The sequence below is a fragment of the Cucumis melo genome, chromosome 11 (assembly GCF_025177605.1).
Source record: "Cucumis melo cultivar AY chromosome 11, USDA_Cmelo_AY_1.0, whole genome shotgun sequence".
Classification (NCBI taxonomy): Eukaryota; Viridiplantae; Streptophyta; class Magnoliopsida; order Cucurbitales; family Cucurbitaceae; genus Cucumis; species Cucumis melo.
This window is the reverse complement of record NC_066867.1, coordinates 31,261,474-31,279,097: the sequence shown is the minus strand read 5'-3', so window position 1 is coordinate 31,279,097 and position 17,624 is coordinate 31,261,474. Positions and strand designations below refer to the sequence as shown.

Sequence of the window (17,624 nt, the reverse complement as noted above, 5' to 3'; positions counted from 1 at the left end):
AAATCTGTTCTAAAAAGTCAAGAAGAGTGTTTTTAACCATTACCAAACAAAATACAGTGGTTGAACTATAAAATAAAGAAAGATGAAATTGTCAGAGTCAGTTAGTGCAGATCATTAACTAATAAATTCCAACAAATTTGATTCTATAGCTAAAGCAAAAAATGGTCCACAGCATTAACTGTCAAATTCCGTAAACAGAGTTAATTCTATTGCTAATTTATTCATGTTCCATGACAGCAATAGGGTCTCTCTCAAAAGGAATTCAACAAGACAAATTGAAGGAAACGGAATATTAATCATTAATGATATGATGACTGTAATCAGTTGATCTAAATACACAATTTGGTTATGTATATATTAGTGAGTGATGAATACAAAAGGAGAAAAAATATCTATAAAATTGACCCTGAACAATACTCACAGTAAGTGAAAGAGAGCACGAGGGAGAGATTTACAAGGTGGCTGCTGAGGTTGCAGTTTATCCGTGTCCAGAAGCGATGAGCTAGCGTTCAGGTGGTGCATAGTTCATTCATTTTTCTAGCTTCAGCAAGTTAATGAGGCATCCGCTCGCCTCATGAATTCCAACCACCACAGATATCGGAATGATAACACGAAAAGGAGGAGTCATTTTCCTCGTTATAAATCTCAATGGAAGCTTTTGTTTTTCATCCTTTACCAAGAGCACAGAGTTCCTCAAGATAGACCTGAGACTGGATTACTGTCTTTCCAATTTTAAAACCAGGAACCACAGTAAACCCTACTTTTGCCCGAGATTTAAAAGGTGGAATGTATCTTCTCGTGACGTCTTCCATGAATACCATTGAGAACTCAGCACCTCTTTCAACTTGAAAAATTTCCACAATGGGATCAAAAGAGAAAGCCAACTTATGCAATATCCACACTGAGCTAGCCATTTTAACAAACGATTTATAAAACACACTGACCGACCGCCATGAATTCAAAATGGCTTCTTTTCTATCCAAATTACTGAAAATTGACGACTCCATAGTAGGATGAATAAGTTCTTGATATTTCTTCTCACAAAATTTTGCAAATGCACATTGAGGATTTACACTTAACAGTTCCATTGGGTTGCTTGAAACATGCTCAAGTAATTGCTTAAGAGAAATGCTAATTCCATCCAAATTCTGAGACTGTTCGGTACAAAAACTCTCAGTCTCAATCACACCAAAAACTTCCGAATCAAAACTCCTAAACATCCATAAACATACATATGATAAGAATGCATACCGAATATGCGCTTTCTTAGCATATCTGATCTCACAATGAACTGAATTAGCAGCTAAATCCATATCCCATGAAGCTTTCTTCATCAATTCCATCAAAACTTTAGTAAAATTGTAGGCTGCTCTACAAGCATCGTGTAATATCGAATCGAATACTCCAACAGACAACAAAACATCACAAGGCGCATTCAAACTAGCAGATAATTTCTTTGATAACCTCAAATTAGACTTCTGCAACTCCCCCAACTTTTTTCTAAGAGCCATTACCTCAGAGTCCTTCCGATCAATCTCCGACTGAGCACGGTCCGAGACAGTCCCAAGCACTCGAAGCTTACTTTGATTTTCTTGCACCTGAGCTTCCAAACAAGAACCAACCGGAATCGAAATATCCTCCCCACGATTCGTACGGAAATCCTTATAAAAATGTTTGAAATCAGAAAGCTGCTGGAAGTGCGATACCAATACTCTATCCGCCGCCGTGACTTTCTCTTCAACAAACGGAACATGGGCAGTTTGCAATTGGATATACGAAGCTTCAAAAGAAGAAATTGTAGCGAAAATCGACGAAACCAAAGTCCGCATCATCTCCACATCAACAACCTTCCCCGTCGTTCCTCCTCCCTCAACTTTACTCTCCACCACCTGATTGGATTTGGGTGGAATAACGTTAGAAGGAACCGTGGGAAAGAAATCAAAAGCAGAATCAGGTTTAATGACGACGACTTTCTGGTCGGTAATAATCTCCTCGGCGGAGTCCAAGAGAGAAAAACCGTCGGAATCATCAGGAGCGTCGTCGTCGGCGAAGAATTCGAAGGTTTTGGTCTTGAAAGCAAGGGCGAATTTCTGAAACATTTGGGAGATCTGTGGGGTCTTGTAATTGGAAGAACCATCCATGTCGCACATAATTTGAAAGTGAAGAAGAAGAAGAAGAAGATGAAGAAGAAGAAGAAGAAGAAGAAGAAGATTAATTGAAGACAAAATTGAGAGAAAATTTAGAGAGAATGAATGACTTTGAAGCAAGGTATGAGTGTGGAGGGTTTTTGAGAAAGAACAAAGAGTGGGGCTTAATTTCCACTCATTATTATTATTATTATTATTATTATTATTATTATTATTATTATTATTATTTTGCAACGGTAATGAGAGAAAAGGCCTAACGTTTACAGCTAATAAGTAACCAAACGGAAAAGCAACCTAAAGAAGACCTAATTTACTCATTTACATCTCTTTCCATACTTTATACTATACTATATTTGACAAATCATCCTTTTTTTTATAGACTGACTTGTATTGATTTGTTGGTGCCAAAGCATGGACCTTGAAGAATGCATTTGACATTGGTGTGATGCTTGCCACTCATGTTTAAACGTATAAGTCAAACAAGTAGCAAAATTTGAGTATTATAATAAACTTACCTCAACTATATCATGATGTATTTATTTATTGGTGTGCTTGACCTAGGTCTTTCTTCATACAACTTTGGAGTTGCATTGAGGTTATTCGTTGATTCGTAGGCTTAGGACATGTACGGGTGTATTCTACTTGGTATTTTGCTTGGGTTGGTCTTGGTCTTAGCTAGGTTAACCACGTTCTCTTAACCATAATTTAGCCATAAGATGATTCATTTTGTTTGAGTAAATGTTTTGTGATGGTCGGTTGAATATGCTGGCTTGAGTCAACCCCTTTTTTCTAGGACTATTTTGGTCTCAATTTGTTACTTCCGGCTTGAATTTGCTATGTTTACGACATTTGGTTGTTTTTTTTTTTTTTTTGCTCGATGTTGGTTATACCCACGCTCAAATGCAAAAGAATTAATAATTAAAAATTAAAAGATTACCAAATGAGATTGATAATATATAATTATCGAGGTTGAAGAGTAGAGTTTAAATATGCAATAAAGCTTCTGCCTTTTAAGATTTGCCTAATTCAAAAATTTCCTTCTTTTTTTCTCTTTTCTTAGAGTTGACATAGGATATGCCTTTATTTCTTTTTGACATGGAAATATAAGAGCTCACCTAAACTTCTTCTCATTTCACATAAAGGCCAGAACAAATGAGCCACTACTAAGAAAAAGACACTGATTTCTTTTGTGTACAATGATCGAGTGAAATATTTTGTTGGGAAAAAAAGTTGGATTTTGCTAAACTGTTGTTTGTGGGTGGGCAGGTTGATGGTGTCCCATTTTGGGAAGGCCATATAGAAACAGCTTTAAAGTGGGAAGTGCAATGCTTTAAAAAGACAATTGTATGCAAAAACCCAACCTTAGTTTCCTTTCCCACCACAAAGCAAACTCACTTCCAAAGGCTCTCCCACACACTGATATATTTAAAAAGAGAAAGAAAAAGTTTGCAAAAGAATCATTGCTAATTTAAACATAGGACTTGGAAAATGGGGGATTGGATTTTTGTGGTGCTATAGCTTTATATTTGTGGAGGGGTTGTTTTTATCATTTTACCTGATATTGATGCCAAAATTTGGATTGAAAAAAGAGACTAACATTCACCCAACGACAATGATAAATTTGTTTAGAGGTGGGAAGCGTGTAACCTCCAAGACAAAGAAACCTATACATTGATGTAGAGTTTGTTATGTAAGTTTTCATGCACACTACGATGCTTAAGTCACAAAGCGAAAGATTATAGAAGTTTTAGGATTTAAGAGTGAGAATTGATCTGCTTCTCTATGTGACTTAGGTTCTCTTCCATAGAATTTCATAGCTATACAGATCATTCTCTCTCCCCATGTCAAGGCATGTCTCATCGATCATTGTGCTAGACTCGACCTCAGATTTGGCTAATTTTGACAACCTCCTCCTAGGCCCAATTTGATCCTAAGACTATGTTCCTAGGCTAAAGCGTGCATGAGCATGCTTTAGTAGGTTACGTCGAAACTGATGCTATTAGCTTAGACAAAGACCCAAGTCAACCCTCTCCTCTAGGCCTATTTTAATATTAAGGCAATTCTTTTAGTCCAAATCTCATTTTTGTTCAAAATCTATGCAATTACGTCATACGAACCAAAATCACCCAAAGCACCAATACTTAAAAGCGTCATCATATTTTGTAATTCCATTATCTTATATTTCACTACACTTTGGCTCTATCAAATTGATCTACATCTTGACCCTGTCGAGAAAATTGCAGCTTGATCCTTAATCCCTACACAACACGCTTTATAAACATATGTGCAGTAGCAAAAGCATCAAATCTTTTGATGCATCAAAATAAATTAAACTAATGTCTATCACAAGAAAAGCTGCATGTATGCCAACTTGACAATCAGACAATTGGTAAAACATATGCTCTCTATCAAGAGTTTTGAGGTTGGAATGTTTCCAGTCAACTGATGATTTCAAGCCATAGTGGACGACTTAAGTTATACTTTTTCGAAAGATCTTCCAGCACTAAAAACGAGTATATGGTACCCCCACCCCAGCCATCATCCATTTTAGCCAACCAAATATTTCATTTAGCAGAAGGGAAGATCCCACAAATTAAGTTAATGTACACGTAACACCCAATAATCTACAGGATACATAATCCACTCTATCACTACTATGCTACTCTCTTTCTTTTAAGAAAAAACCAAAAAAAAAAAAAAAAGTATTGACACTTTCAATTTCAGCAGTCTAAAAAATTGTCATTTTCCGACATATTAAAGTAGAAATCAACTAGAATGAAACCTGTTCCGTCCTTCGTCATGAAGATGCAACCCTTTCCCCATCTGCTGCGTTCCTAAACGAAATGAAAGACCATCCATTTCATCCATGAAATCCTCGCAGCCTTGCATAAGCTGAAGAGTGATGACCGCAACTTTTATAACGGTACCATATTTGCAGTATTCATCATTTTGCTCTATTTTCCATCTTCGATCTCTAGTTTCTCAACTTCACTAGAAAACCTAACATTTGGACGTTGGGAGCACTGCCAAAAACAGAACTTTCAACGACTTAGTAAAGATAATCTCTATAGGATCAAAGTTGAAGATAGAAAACTTCTATTTGTAAATAGAATACCGTGATTCTGCAATGAATGTTAAGCTCATAGTTCATTTGTTGAAGGCGGTCTTTTGCAATTAGCTCTGCTTCAGATGCTTTCCTACAAGCTTCTTTCACCTGTAAAAGTATGAAATAGGTTTAAAAGAGAATAATAAAAATTAGCTGAGGACTATGGAAGCTTTTTCACCAAAAATATAAATTTAGAGTTCTCCCCGTCCAGTCCTGGTGTCATGACAAATTCCAACAATAGAAATCAAATAAAGTAATTATTTCCTGTTTTTAGAATGAATTATTCTCCCACGATGATATTTACCAGGATAATGTGTATTACAGTAGCACACCATTACTCCAATGAAATACTGAAGTTTTGGAATAAAATGACTGCCAATCTATTAGCTTTAGCATGTAATACAAGAACATATCAAAAGTTTATTGTTGTTAGTTATATATGATATAGAAATAGCTTAAATCAAGCCAACTTTCTCAGGAAAAGCATAAAAAAATCAATATCTAATTTAAGCACTTACCTTATTTGAATGATGATGCCCAGCATCCCCTTTTGCACCATCAGAATACTTTTCAAGGACACCACGAAGATACGACAATTCTTTCATCAAATCTGACGCAACTTCTTCAGCATCTTCCAGTTGATTTCTAGAAAATTCAAATGCTCTTTCCGCATGAAGACGAAAAGAGGAACAGTTCAGACAATTACAGATTCCTCTGCATCCTCGTGTGTTTCGTTTAAGAATTCCCTTTCTATGATTTATGTGAATTCCTGGCAGAATACCTCCTTCTACGGAAGAGGAATTTGGTGCTAAGCTGTTTCTCTCAGAGATATTAGCACCATCAGAAATACTATCTTTCAAACTTGTGCAGTCTTCTGAAGTGATTGGAGATTGTTCAGAAGTCATTCTGGATCCTTCTCCAATTAGAGTTTCATAATTAGCAGCAGGATACAATGGTGACACTGCTTGATCATTTAAAAATGTTGCACCAGGCAATTGAGGGTCCGTTTTCAAATTAAATTTATCCAACATCTCCTGCTCAGACTGCAACGTTAATTTTGGAGGTGATAGAAGTTTATCATCGACTCCAGCAGGCAATAAGACTTTATCTGTTTCACAATCTGTTTCGTTCTTACTAGTCAATTCATGCATTGAAGGAGTATATGAGTTTCCATCGAGTGGCATGTTGCAAGATACCAAGCCTTCCGATTTAACCTGGGAATTGTGAGAGTTTGAACTCGGTGGTTGCAAATTCATAGTTGGCAATTCTTTCTCTGGTACCGAACAGTCGATGTTTCCTGAGGCACCTGAAAAATATAAAAAATTTATCAAAGCTAATCTATAGCATTAGCAACAAGCATGACATTATGGAAGAAAGATTATAATTGTGAGAGAGGATGCATACAGTTCTCTGGATTATCTTTGAAAAGATCCTCAAGGAATGGACGCATCCTTCGATAGCTAAATGAAACTTGGCTGTATTTTGACTTCAGTTGTACAAGTGGATTGCGAACCTAACGAGTTGTTAATTATATTAGTAATACACAACAATAAAACAACTATAATTGTTAATCAAATGGGATATCACTCTCAAGGCTGTAGAATATTCATGTCCAAATTATATTATGCACTCACTGAAAGTAATCATGCATAATGTTAAAAGGAAGAAGCAGAAAAGCATATAAGTAATAAACCATTTCATGTATCTCACCATTTTGTTTCTAACACAGGCACCATTTTTCTTGTCACTCTCTGTAGCAATGCTGCAATGATTTTCACCCACAGTAGAACTACCAAGTTTTTGATCTGCACCTCGAGTACATCCCACTTTTTCATCCCTCCTTTCTTCATTCAATGGGCTATCAACAATGTTAGAATTTAAAGATGACATCTTGAGTTCTTCATTGAAATGACCGTCTCTTTTAATATCCTCTGAAACATGGGACATAAAATTGTCTACTTCAGATACAAAAGTGGATCCACCATCAATCGTCTCTATCCCGGGGTTTTTGGATTGCTCTGTCAGCCTTACGTCAAGCGATGAGGCACAAACTGCATTATCTTTTTTCAGACCAGAATCCTCTTTGATTGTATTCTGGCTATTGTTTAAATCGCCACCATTCTGAAAATTCGAAGCATCTCCATCATCAGGAGGTGGTAAATTTAGCTTCATAGTCTTAGATGACAAGCCGGAGGCAAAAGTTGCATTCTTTACTACACATGTGTCTGAATCAAGAAAAGATGAACCCTTGACATGATTACGCAGATCAGATTCATTATTCACCTTCTTCACCAAATTGTTCTCACTTTTTGGGTTTGGATCATCTTGTAGCTTGTCTGTAGTACATTTACAATAGAAATAAATTAAGTCCTAAAAACAACCTGGATAGAAAATAATGAAAGTAGTGGGCACAGAAGTTACAATTATCGTTATCCATCAAAAAAGGTAGCAATCTTTTGTAGGCAATTGAGCCAGGAGCCTTGAATAACTTCCGTTTAGAACATGGTCTGAGCACCTAATTCATAATTTCAAGACCCAAATTAGACCAACATAAACAAAAGAATATCAAGAATCATACAAGTGGCGATCACTATACACAAACATAACTTATAGTCATAATTATAACCCCACGAGACCTATTAAATGAAACAACAGGACAACATTTGCAAGAAATCAACACAAAGAGAAATAAAACCAAGCCAATTATGAAATGTTCAACTTAAGGAGATATTTACCGATCCGGGTCTAGCAACAGAGTCAATTCTACAGTCAGATTTCACACAAGTATCTCCCAAAACACCTCCATTACTTGATCGAGGACAACCACTTGAAGAAGCCGACACAAAAGCCCCAGTCAGAATATCCACATCAGGAGGAGTAGAGTGCACCGGTTCCTCACTCTTCCCATCACATCGCCCATCCTCATCGCATTCAACATGTGTATTACCGACTCCACTATCTTCGTTTGAACAAGTTCGATTCGCGGTTATTAGCCTTTCTCTATCGCTAATCAGCTCTCTGGATGACACCGAGGAGCGATTCTGTAAATTGGGGGAGAAGATTCGCTTGATGCGTAGATCTTTGGCAACAAAATTGGAAGCATGTTCTTCCAGGTGCGGTTGGGGGAGAGTAGTCTTAAGTCTTTTGTGAGGTAAGTGGAGTAATCCAGCTTGTAGAGCTCGAGGATGATGAAGAATGGAGGAGCGTTTGGAAGGCATAGTGCGAAGCTTCGATTCCATGGAGAATTCTTGGAATCGATGGAGTGGGAAAGAGAGGAAGCGGGAAGAAGAGAAAATGGCGGGAAGCTTAGAGGAAAAGGCGATGCGTTTGTTTATATATGCGGGAAATTGGCGGGAATTTATAATTCGGTATTGGGTCGGGTCGAGAGAAGTCCAAGCCCATGTCCAACATGAGAAATTGCTAAACCTAATTGTTAGGATAATAAGGGATATAGTAAGGTTTTTATTAGTCATTCTGAAAAATGTCTTAAAATTTGGGAAAGTGCATAAATGACATTTGGGTAGAAAAAATAATAGTATATACAATACAAATATGAAAATAATTGCATATATAGTATAAATAAAAATTGATAAAAGATTAAAAAACTCAAGCCTACCTATTATTTCAAAAGTTTTTACTCGATTTCATAGTCATTAAAGGATAAATTCAACATTTAAAAAAAAATTATCAATTAAAATTTGCTATTTTTATAAATGTTTTATCTTTGTGTCATATTTTTAGTTTATTTTCTAATTTGTGCTATTTTCAAAGTAACGAAGTTTGTGTTCACAATTTAAAAATAGGGAAATTATATATATATATATATATATATATATATATATATATATATATATAGGGTAATTAGAATGGATAGCAATCGTTAGAATAATTATTAACTATGTAGCAACATTTTAAAAAATTTGTAAATATAGCAAAATCTATCGATGATAGCTTTTGTCGTTGATAGATTCCTACGGTTTATCAGTGATGGACCAACATTTGCTACATGGTCTATCGGTGATAGACTTCTATCATTGATAGATTTTGACAAATCTTGCTATATTTACAATTTTTTTAAAAATATTTCTATATACTTAATTATTTTGAATATAATTACTACATTTGCAACTAGTCCATATATATATATATATATATATATATATATATATATATATATATAATATTTTAATAATTTTACTTCAAGTCGTTACAATATCTTTTTAATTTCCCCAAGTTTAAGATAATATATTTAAATCTCCCATCAAGTATTCAGCCTTGCGAATCTCCATACATTGGCCAGTCTATTCAATTGGCCACTAAATGCAATAACCTCAAGCATAACTTTCTTTCTTTCTTTTATTGAAAAAAATATTATAAAATAGATTGAGATATTTTATGTTACCTCAATTAGATTTAAACGATTTAAATTTGAATATAGTCCATTTGTGTTATTGTTTTGAAACAAGTATATAGGGTCAAGTAATTTTATTGATTTATAAACATTACACTTTCCATCTAAATCTTATTTATTTGAATTTCTTTTAGTAGAGAAATGAAAAGGAAAAAAAAAATCACCCACTAATTTTATCAATATTTGCAACAAAAGATTTAAGATTGAAGGATGATGTACCACCTTCACCAATAGCTTGTGAAGCCAAATTTTTCCACTTTTTGGCATTTTCCACAATGCCCTCTCTCCTTTGTTCATCATCTCTTGATCTACCCATGATCAACTCCAAACACTTCCTAATTTCTTCCTTCTCTATAATCCCTTCTAAGTTAGCCTTCACTCTTACTCCCACCTTCCACACATCTTCCACAAGCTTAGCATTAGTAAGTTGATCTACTTGTTGAGGAAAAGCCACCATTGGCAACCCAAAACTCAAGCTTTCTAATGTTGAATTCCAACCACAATGACTCATAAAACAACCTAACGAAGGATGTTTCAACACTTCAATTTGTCTACACCAACTCACAATCTTCCCTTGCCCTTGTAGTAATAAATCACAACATTCATCTTTCCCTTCCTTTTGATCTCCACTTATCATTACCCATAAAAATGTAAATCCACTTTCCAACAAAGCATACAAAATCTCATCTTTTTGTGTATTACTCAACACACAAATAGATCCGAAAGAAACGTAAACCACGGAAGAATTTGGTTTAGAGTTCAACCATTCAATACAATCATCATGATAAATATTACTCCCATCAAACGAAACAAAATTAGGGATCAAGGGTCCAATTCCCAAGATTTTTAACCCATCAATCGCTAATTCCAAGGCTTGGCTCTCAAGGGCATCAAAAGTGTTGACTAGTACTACTTTTGGTTGACTTTTTTGGTCAAGGAGTACTTCAATTTGTTGTTTGAACAAAGGGAGAAGACAAGCATGAGGGCAAGAAGGGAAAAGGAAAGACGGCATGTCATTAGTAGAAAGCAAAGGCAAACCTTGTAATTTTTTGTTAGGAATTGTATCACCATAGCCATGAAAGTAATAGTAATACAAAACTAAAAGGGTAGCTGGTTGAACAAAAAGAAGAGCTGATGGGATGTGAAAAGAAGTGGCTACATCAGCAACCCAATGGAACAAAAGGGAGTAAATTACAAAAGTGAAAGGGTTATGAGATTGTTGGTTTGAAATGAATAGATTCGTGAGAGATCGAGAGCCATGAAGCTTGAGATTATCGAAGAATTGGGTGGTGTTGCGAGTGGATTTGTTGGGGGTTCTTTGTTCATCAGAGCCATCAGAGAGAGTAGTGAAAGATAACAAGGTGGTGGTTTTCTTTTTGTTGTTGTTGGCGACGGTGGTGATTTTGTGGCTTCCAGTGACGGTGGTGGCAAAGGTGACATAATGGCCTAAGTCTGTGAGACGATGAGCTAATTCAAGGGAAGGGTTTAGATGGCCATGAACAGGGAAACATACAATGAGGAAATGGTGGTTTCTCATCTTTGTTCGCCTCTTTGATCTTCAATCTTAATGGTCTTATATAGTAGGTTAATTTGTTTTTATCTCATACTGTAGCTACAAATATATGATCTTGTTCTATTTTAATAGAAATCCCCTCGTGCCTACTTTACTGTTGTTGACCCTTCATTTATCTAGTCAAATTTGGGGACTTTGAACCGACTTGTAAATATACAACAAAAAAATTAGAAGGCGTTTAGACCCCCGACTTATCTTGGGTGTTATAACGTGGATTATTATAGCTTATTTAATGTTTGGGCCTATAATCGTAAATTGTTATATATGAGTCAATTTGTGATTTAAGATGATGCGGTTAGTAGGTTGATTCTTCGAGATGTCTTATATTCAAGCCAATATATAATTTTAAATTTACCTCACCCACAAGCTTAAGGCTTTTATGAATCTCTAAAGAGAAATAATTGCACTCCAAACGACAAAGACCGAATCGTCTAAAGTACTTGAACCCTGGTTTAGGAGAGAAGAATCCTAAACTCATATCTCATACTTTTATATAAATATATGAGAAAGAAGAATTGTTGAAAAGAAAAACTTTTGATAACATTTATTTAAAATGAGAAATAACTTAACGTACAAATAAGATAAACTTGTAAAATTAGAAGAAAAAGAAAATTGATGCACACAAATGAAGGCATTTCCTTTTTGATTAATGGTAATTAATTAAACGTGACCTTAATTAGGTTTATAAATAAATTAAAATGGTGTCAAAATCATTATCCTATGGCATGAAAGATACCCCAAGTTGAGACAAAATTAGTAAATGAGTAAATAAATAAAATTTAAAGCTATGTGGTGGGGGGGGGGGGGGGGGGGGGGGGGGGCTACTTTTATTTCAATAATTTTCTGACGATTGTATGATTTGAATATCCACCGTCAAAACAACTTGCAAAATGGGGCCACGGTATTTGAAGTGTCCATTCAACATTGATGTGATGCTACCCAAAAATATAAATCATATTAAATCCATATGTGGATGCCAATGAAAGAAATAAAAAAAAAATTGGTACAAGTTATAAGATGCAATGTGAATTAAAGTCTTTTAAAAAAGTATGATTTGGAGTAAAAATAGAGTAAAAAGGATGAGAGTCAAACAAAAATTCGATAAAAGTAAAAGATACAAAAGTTGTAGTAAAAACAAGTTCTAACGTATAGAAGATATTGACTTTAATTAATGAAATTTTTTCTATAGTAGTTAAACTAAATAGTGTTAGAACTTCGATAGTACTAGTAGAAGATATGTCGCTTTTCAAATAGATTGATGTGAAGGCAGTGTTTTTTCATTGTGATTTAGAGGAAGACATTTATGGGGTACAACCACATGAATTCATAGTACATGGTTGCAAAACTTCATACTGCTTGTTCAACAAGCTCCCCAAACAATGATTTATAAAATTCGATAATTTTATGCGCATTGGTGAATTTCAGAAGTATCTGGTGCCACACAAGATTTTAGGTAACTCTTACATTATGAATTTCGTATGCTTCAACTACATCTGCATATAGCCTAATGTATGTCATGACTAGTACAAAAGCAAATATTGTAGATCCAAACGAGAGTGGGTACATGTACATGACAATAAACATAAAAATATATATTGTATCTAACATGTTTTTACTTTGGGTAATACGGCTACTAGCTGAGTTTTTAGATTGCAGAAGACAGTAGCTATTTCTACTATAAAAATAAGTATGTCATAGTAACTAAGGCATACAAAAAGAGACTATGCATTGTGATAGTCAAATTAAAGTAATATTCATTTAACTAAGAATCCAGTGTTTTATTGGAGAACAAAACTAAACCTACTTAGCTAATTCATGTGGTATAAAAAAAAATCAATTTTAGAAATTAAAAATTGTTTTTTTTTTCTTTTATAAAATAATCTTACCCGCTTTTTGAGCACAAGTGTAACTTTCAAGATGAAATCAACAAGGAAAAGACGTAGTCAATTTGGATCTTCAAATATTGAGAAAATCTAGACTAGATTGCGAAAACGATGTTTACCAAACTTTTGACTTATCACAATTCAAATAATTCTATCCTAAATTATTAAAATATTATAAATATTACAATAATATGTATTAAAAAGATGTTCTTTCTTAGTACGACAATTTATAACTACTCAATTTGTTGTTCATGTCTCGATATGACACACTATTAGTGTTTATGTAAGTTATCACTACTTGTCATTTTATCTATAAATAAAGGTATTTAGTGCGTGACACATTTTGATCAAAATTTCAAATAAATTAGAGTTAGTAAAAAAACTTCTTTTCTTTAATTTTTAATTTAATTTATTTACATTATTTATATATTTTACTTTATTTATTATAATATTATTAGTTTGTATAGGATATTGATATTTTATCGATAATAATCACATATTACAATTCTATATATAAATAAATTAAAATAGATAAATTGAAAGAATATATAAGAATAATATTTTTAAAATATATTCCGATTATGTCAATAAATATATTTGTTTGATATTTGTTTTGGTTGGGGCTCATTTTTACACCATAAACTTTAATTTAAAGCACTACAAGGTTTCACTTCTTATTTTGTGTTTACTATTATTATTTCTTTTGTTTAAGAAAGAAAAGTTAGGTTTGATGACTATATTTTATTTATTTAGAAAGCAAAAGAGAAAAAGAAAACTTGTTAACCAAATCAACTAATGAAAATCCAAACAATTAAAGTTTCTTTAAAAAAAAAAAAAAACTTTTGATCATTGAACGTTTTTAAGAAAATAATTTAATTATTGTGTGTCAAATTTTGTTACTTCGTGTTTATCAATTTTGTAATGATCTAATTTTTATCACAAAATATATTTTGTTATAATTTATTGAGATTTCTTACCAATACAATGATTATAAAAGTAATCAAATTTATTTATAAACCAAAAAAAAAATAAACTTGGAGTTGGAGTTTTTTTTGGATATTTTGTTCTAATTTATATAATAATTAAATATATGGTGATATTTTTAAAAGAAATTTTGAAAGATTTTTTTTATATTAGTAGTTTTTTAAATGTTACAAAATATATTAATACTTTAAATCTAATTGTTATATCTATGACTATTCATTTTCATATAAAAAAGTGGTCATAAAAGACTAGTTTTGAAAGATGAGGCCAATTTTTTATAAATGAAAACCCCAATGTCAATTTATCTTGAAAGTCCTTTTCATTTCCTTAATTAATCAACTTTTAAAATCTTAATCCTCTATTATGTTTTCTTTATTTTAAATTGTGCAAACCCAAGTTCTTCTTACAACTGTGTGTATATATATATATATATATATCAAACTACCAACGGAAAAAAATTAACTTAAAAAAGAATTCATTCCCTTTTTCAAAACCAATTTTTGATACTTAAAATCGAAATATATTATATACTATATTTTGTAACTCTCCATCAACAACGATTAGTTAGTCAAAAGAAACGTAGCTAAATGTATAACCAACCAAAAATTCTATGATTTGAATCTCTATGGAAAAAAGTTACAAGAGAAAGACTCATACTGTACTCGTCAACTCATCATCCACGTCAATCTCATCAACAAAGTTGACAAGATTCAAAACTGAGGATCCACCTTCATTTATGGCCTCCCAAGCCAATTCTTTCCACTTCTCAACGTTCTTCTCAACCACTTCCCTTTCTCCATTAATATCTTTCCTATTCATTACCAAATCCAAACATCTCCTAATTTCTTCCCTCTCCACAATTCCTTCTAAATTAGCCTTCACTCTCACTCCCATCTTCCACGCATCTTCGACAAGCTTTGCATTAGTAGGTTGATCTATTTGTTGTGGAAAAGCAACCATTGGTAACCCAAAACTCAAGCTTTCTAATGTTGAATTCCAACCACAATGACTCACAAAGCAACCCAATGAAGGATGTTTCAATACTTCAATTTGTCTGCACCAACTCACAATTCTCCCTTTCCCTTCCACCAATTCCTTCCATTTCTCTTCATGATCTTCATCATTTTTTGATCTGATTACCCACAAAAATGGATACCCACTTTCTAATAAACCATACAAAATCTCCTCTTCTTGTTCCTTAGACAAAACACAGATCGATCCGAAAGATATATAAACAACCGCAAAATTTGACTTCGAATTCAACCATTCGATATAATTATCTCCATTAGATACTTGGAATAAATCACCACGAAATTCAGTACTAATCAAAGGTCCGACTGCTATCATTTCCAACTCATGAATGGCTCTCAAGGCTTCATTTTCTAAAGCGTCAAATGTGTTGACTAACACTTTTGTTGGCTTCTTCTGTTGACCAAGAAACTCCATTTGTTCTCTCATTAAAGGAGTAATAATAAATGCATGCTGGCTAGAAGGAGAGAAAAAAGAAGGCATTTCATGACTTTTAAACAATAATGGCAAACCTGGCAATTCTATGGACAAAGAAGGGCCATCATTTTGGAGTTTGTTGGTAATTTCATCCTCAAAGCCATGAAAATAATAATAATACAACGCCAAAACTGTAGCTGGTTGAGTTGAGAAAAGAGCTGAAGGGATATTAAAAGAAGTGGCGACATCAGCTGCCCAATTTAGAAGGAGGCTGTAGATCACAAAAGTGAACGGGCGACGACGATGGCGGTCGTCACGCAATGAAGCGATAAGATCGGTTAGCGATTGAGAGCCGCAACGTTTGAGCTCGGAGAAGTAGTGGTTGAAGTCGGAGGTTTTGTGATTTTCGTCGTCAAAACCGTCGGAGAAGGTGGCGAAGGATAGGGTTGATGATGAAGGGATTTGTTGGGTTATGTTCATACGACGACTGGCGGTGACGGTGGTGGCGAAGGTGACTTCAATGTTTAGGGATGTGAGTTTGTTGGCGAGTTGAAGGGAAGGGTTTATGCATCCTTGAGAAGGGAAACATACAATGAGAAAATGGTGGTTTCTCATGATGACTCTTTTCAAAAACCACTTTCATGGGAAGATGGGATTAAGCTTAATAGGTTTAGCCTTTTTTATAGATAAGAACTAAGAAGTATGAGTGAGGAGAGGTTCCTTTGGCAATTCAAATTTTGGAAAAACGTGCAAATTAGTTTGAAAAATATGAACATCACATGAAAATAGTCTATATTATTTAAATTTATTACGATTTATTTATATGTATGATAATGATTTATGTGATGCTTTCATTCACTCATATCCAACCATTATCATGAAAATATTCCATACATTACTTTTCCACTCTTATCCAACCAAATCATAAAAAAAAATCGATATAATTTTGTTTGGTGTCCTCTTTTTATAGACATTATCATATTTATCGGAATAAAAATATAATATTCAATGAAATCATCATAAATTTATTTAACAGATCAAATTTAGTATCATAATTTGAAGAAAGTAAAAACTTAGTTCCTAATTAAGTTTATAAATAGAATTGTCATTATCAAACAATAGAAACTATTCCCCCGATTTTATCAAATCCTAACACTAAATTTTAATATTTTTAATTGGATTATGAAAATTCTAATTTAGCGCGCGCGCGCGCGCACATATATATATATATATATATGTATGTATTATGGTAAACAATTTCTCCAATTAGAGTTAGTGTGGGTATTTATAAAAAAAATAAAAGGTTTTATTTCTTTTTCATTTGGGAGAAAGGTTAATTGGAAGAAAAAACAAACAAAATGAAATATCATTTTTCATACGAAAAAAGAAAGCAATGCAAATGAGAATTTGTCAACTACTTTCAAAAGAAATTAAAAGACAATCGTGTTGATGCTATTTAACAAAGAAAAATACGATAAATTTCAATATGAATTTTTGAAGACACATATTTTTTTATCACTGAGATTTTTTTTTATAGAAAATATAAATACGTCGTATTACTTTTCATCAACTTTTTTTTTTAAAAAAAAAGCTTTGCAAATAATTAATTTTTAGGATTTCTTTTACATATAAAAAATAAGTTAAACTATCGACAAATTATATGATCGATAAACCATCTATCAATAATAGATTGTTATCAGTTTATACTACTTATAGACATAATAATAAATGTTATCTATCAGAGTTTATCTATATTGTAAGAAATGTAGAAAATTTTACTAGAAACGGATAGAAGACTATCATCGATACTATAGTAATAGATCCTGTGATAGAAGTTTATCATTTATAGATGTTGATATAAATCTATTTTGATATATTTTTTCATATGTGTGAAAATTTATCATAACTTAAATAATACTAAATTTTAGATAAACTTAAAAATTTAAGTCAATAATTATTGAACCACGAGACAACTTTATTAATTATTTACTCATTTATGAGGAAACTAGTTACAATAATATTTCATTTTCGTTTTGAGTTGAAATAATAATTTGGAGCTTTTACAAAAATATCA

General features: G+C 33.1%; 4 protein-coding genes across 4 annotated transcripts; all 4 read right to left on the bottom strand.

Moving 5' to 3' along the window:
• Positions 1–275: 275 nt before the first annotated feature.
• On the bottom strand, positions 276–2,159 carry LOC103497664 (protein GRAVITROPIC IN THE LIGHT 1). Its single transcript, XM_008459917.3, has one exon. The coding sequence runs from the start codon at positions 2,148–2,150 to the stop codon at positions 666–668; it is 1,485 nt and encodes a 494-aa protein (XP_008458139.2). The 5' UTR covers positions 2,151–2,159; the 3' UTR covers positions 276–665.
• A 2,533-nt stretch (positions 2,160–4,692) lies between these two features.
• Positions 4,693–8,830, bottom strand: LOC103497665 (uncharacterized). The gene is made up of 7 exons (XM_017046741.2): positions 7,989–8,830; positions 7,675–7,768; positions 6,964–7,589; positions 6,658–6,766; positions 5,772–6,559; positions 5,263–5,361; positions 4,693–5,170 (listed from the first exon to the last, which is right to left on the bottom strand). The coding sequence occupies exons 1-7, from the start codon at positions 8,724–8,726 to the stop codon at positions 5,102–5,104; spliced, it is 2,523 nt and encodes an 840-aa protein (XP_016902230.2). The 5' UTR covers positions 8,727–8,830; the 3' UTR covers positions 4,693–5,101.
• Positions 8,831–9,824: 994 nt separating this feature from the next.
• On the bottom strand, positions 9,825–11,201 carry LOC103497667 (UDP-glycosyltransferase 75C1-like). Its single transcript, XM_008459920.3, has one exon. It carries the CDS (start codon positions 11,199–11,201, stop codon positions 9,825–9,827), a length of 1,377 nt encoding a protein of 458 aa, XP_008458142.3.
• Positions 11,202–14,668: 3,467 nt separating this feature from the next.
• Positions 14,669–16,312, bottom strand: LOC103497668 (UDP-glycosyltransferase 75C1-like). The gene has a single exon (XM_008459921.3). It carries the CDS (start codon positions 16,163–16,165, stop codon positions 14,756–14,758), a length of 1,410 nt encoding a protein of 469 aa, XP_008458143.2. The 5' UTR covers positions 16,166–16,312; the 3' UTR covers positions 14,669–14,755.
• Positions 16,313–17,624: the final 1,312 nt, after the last annotated feature.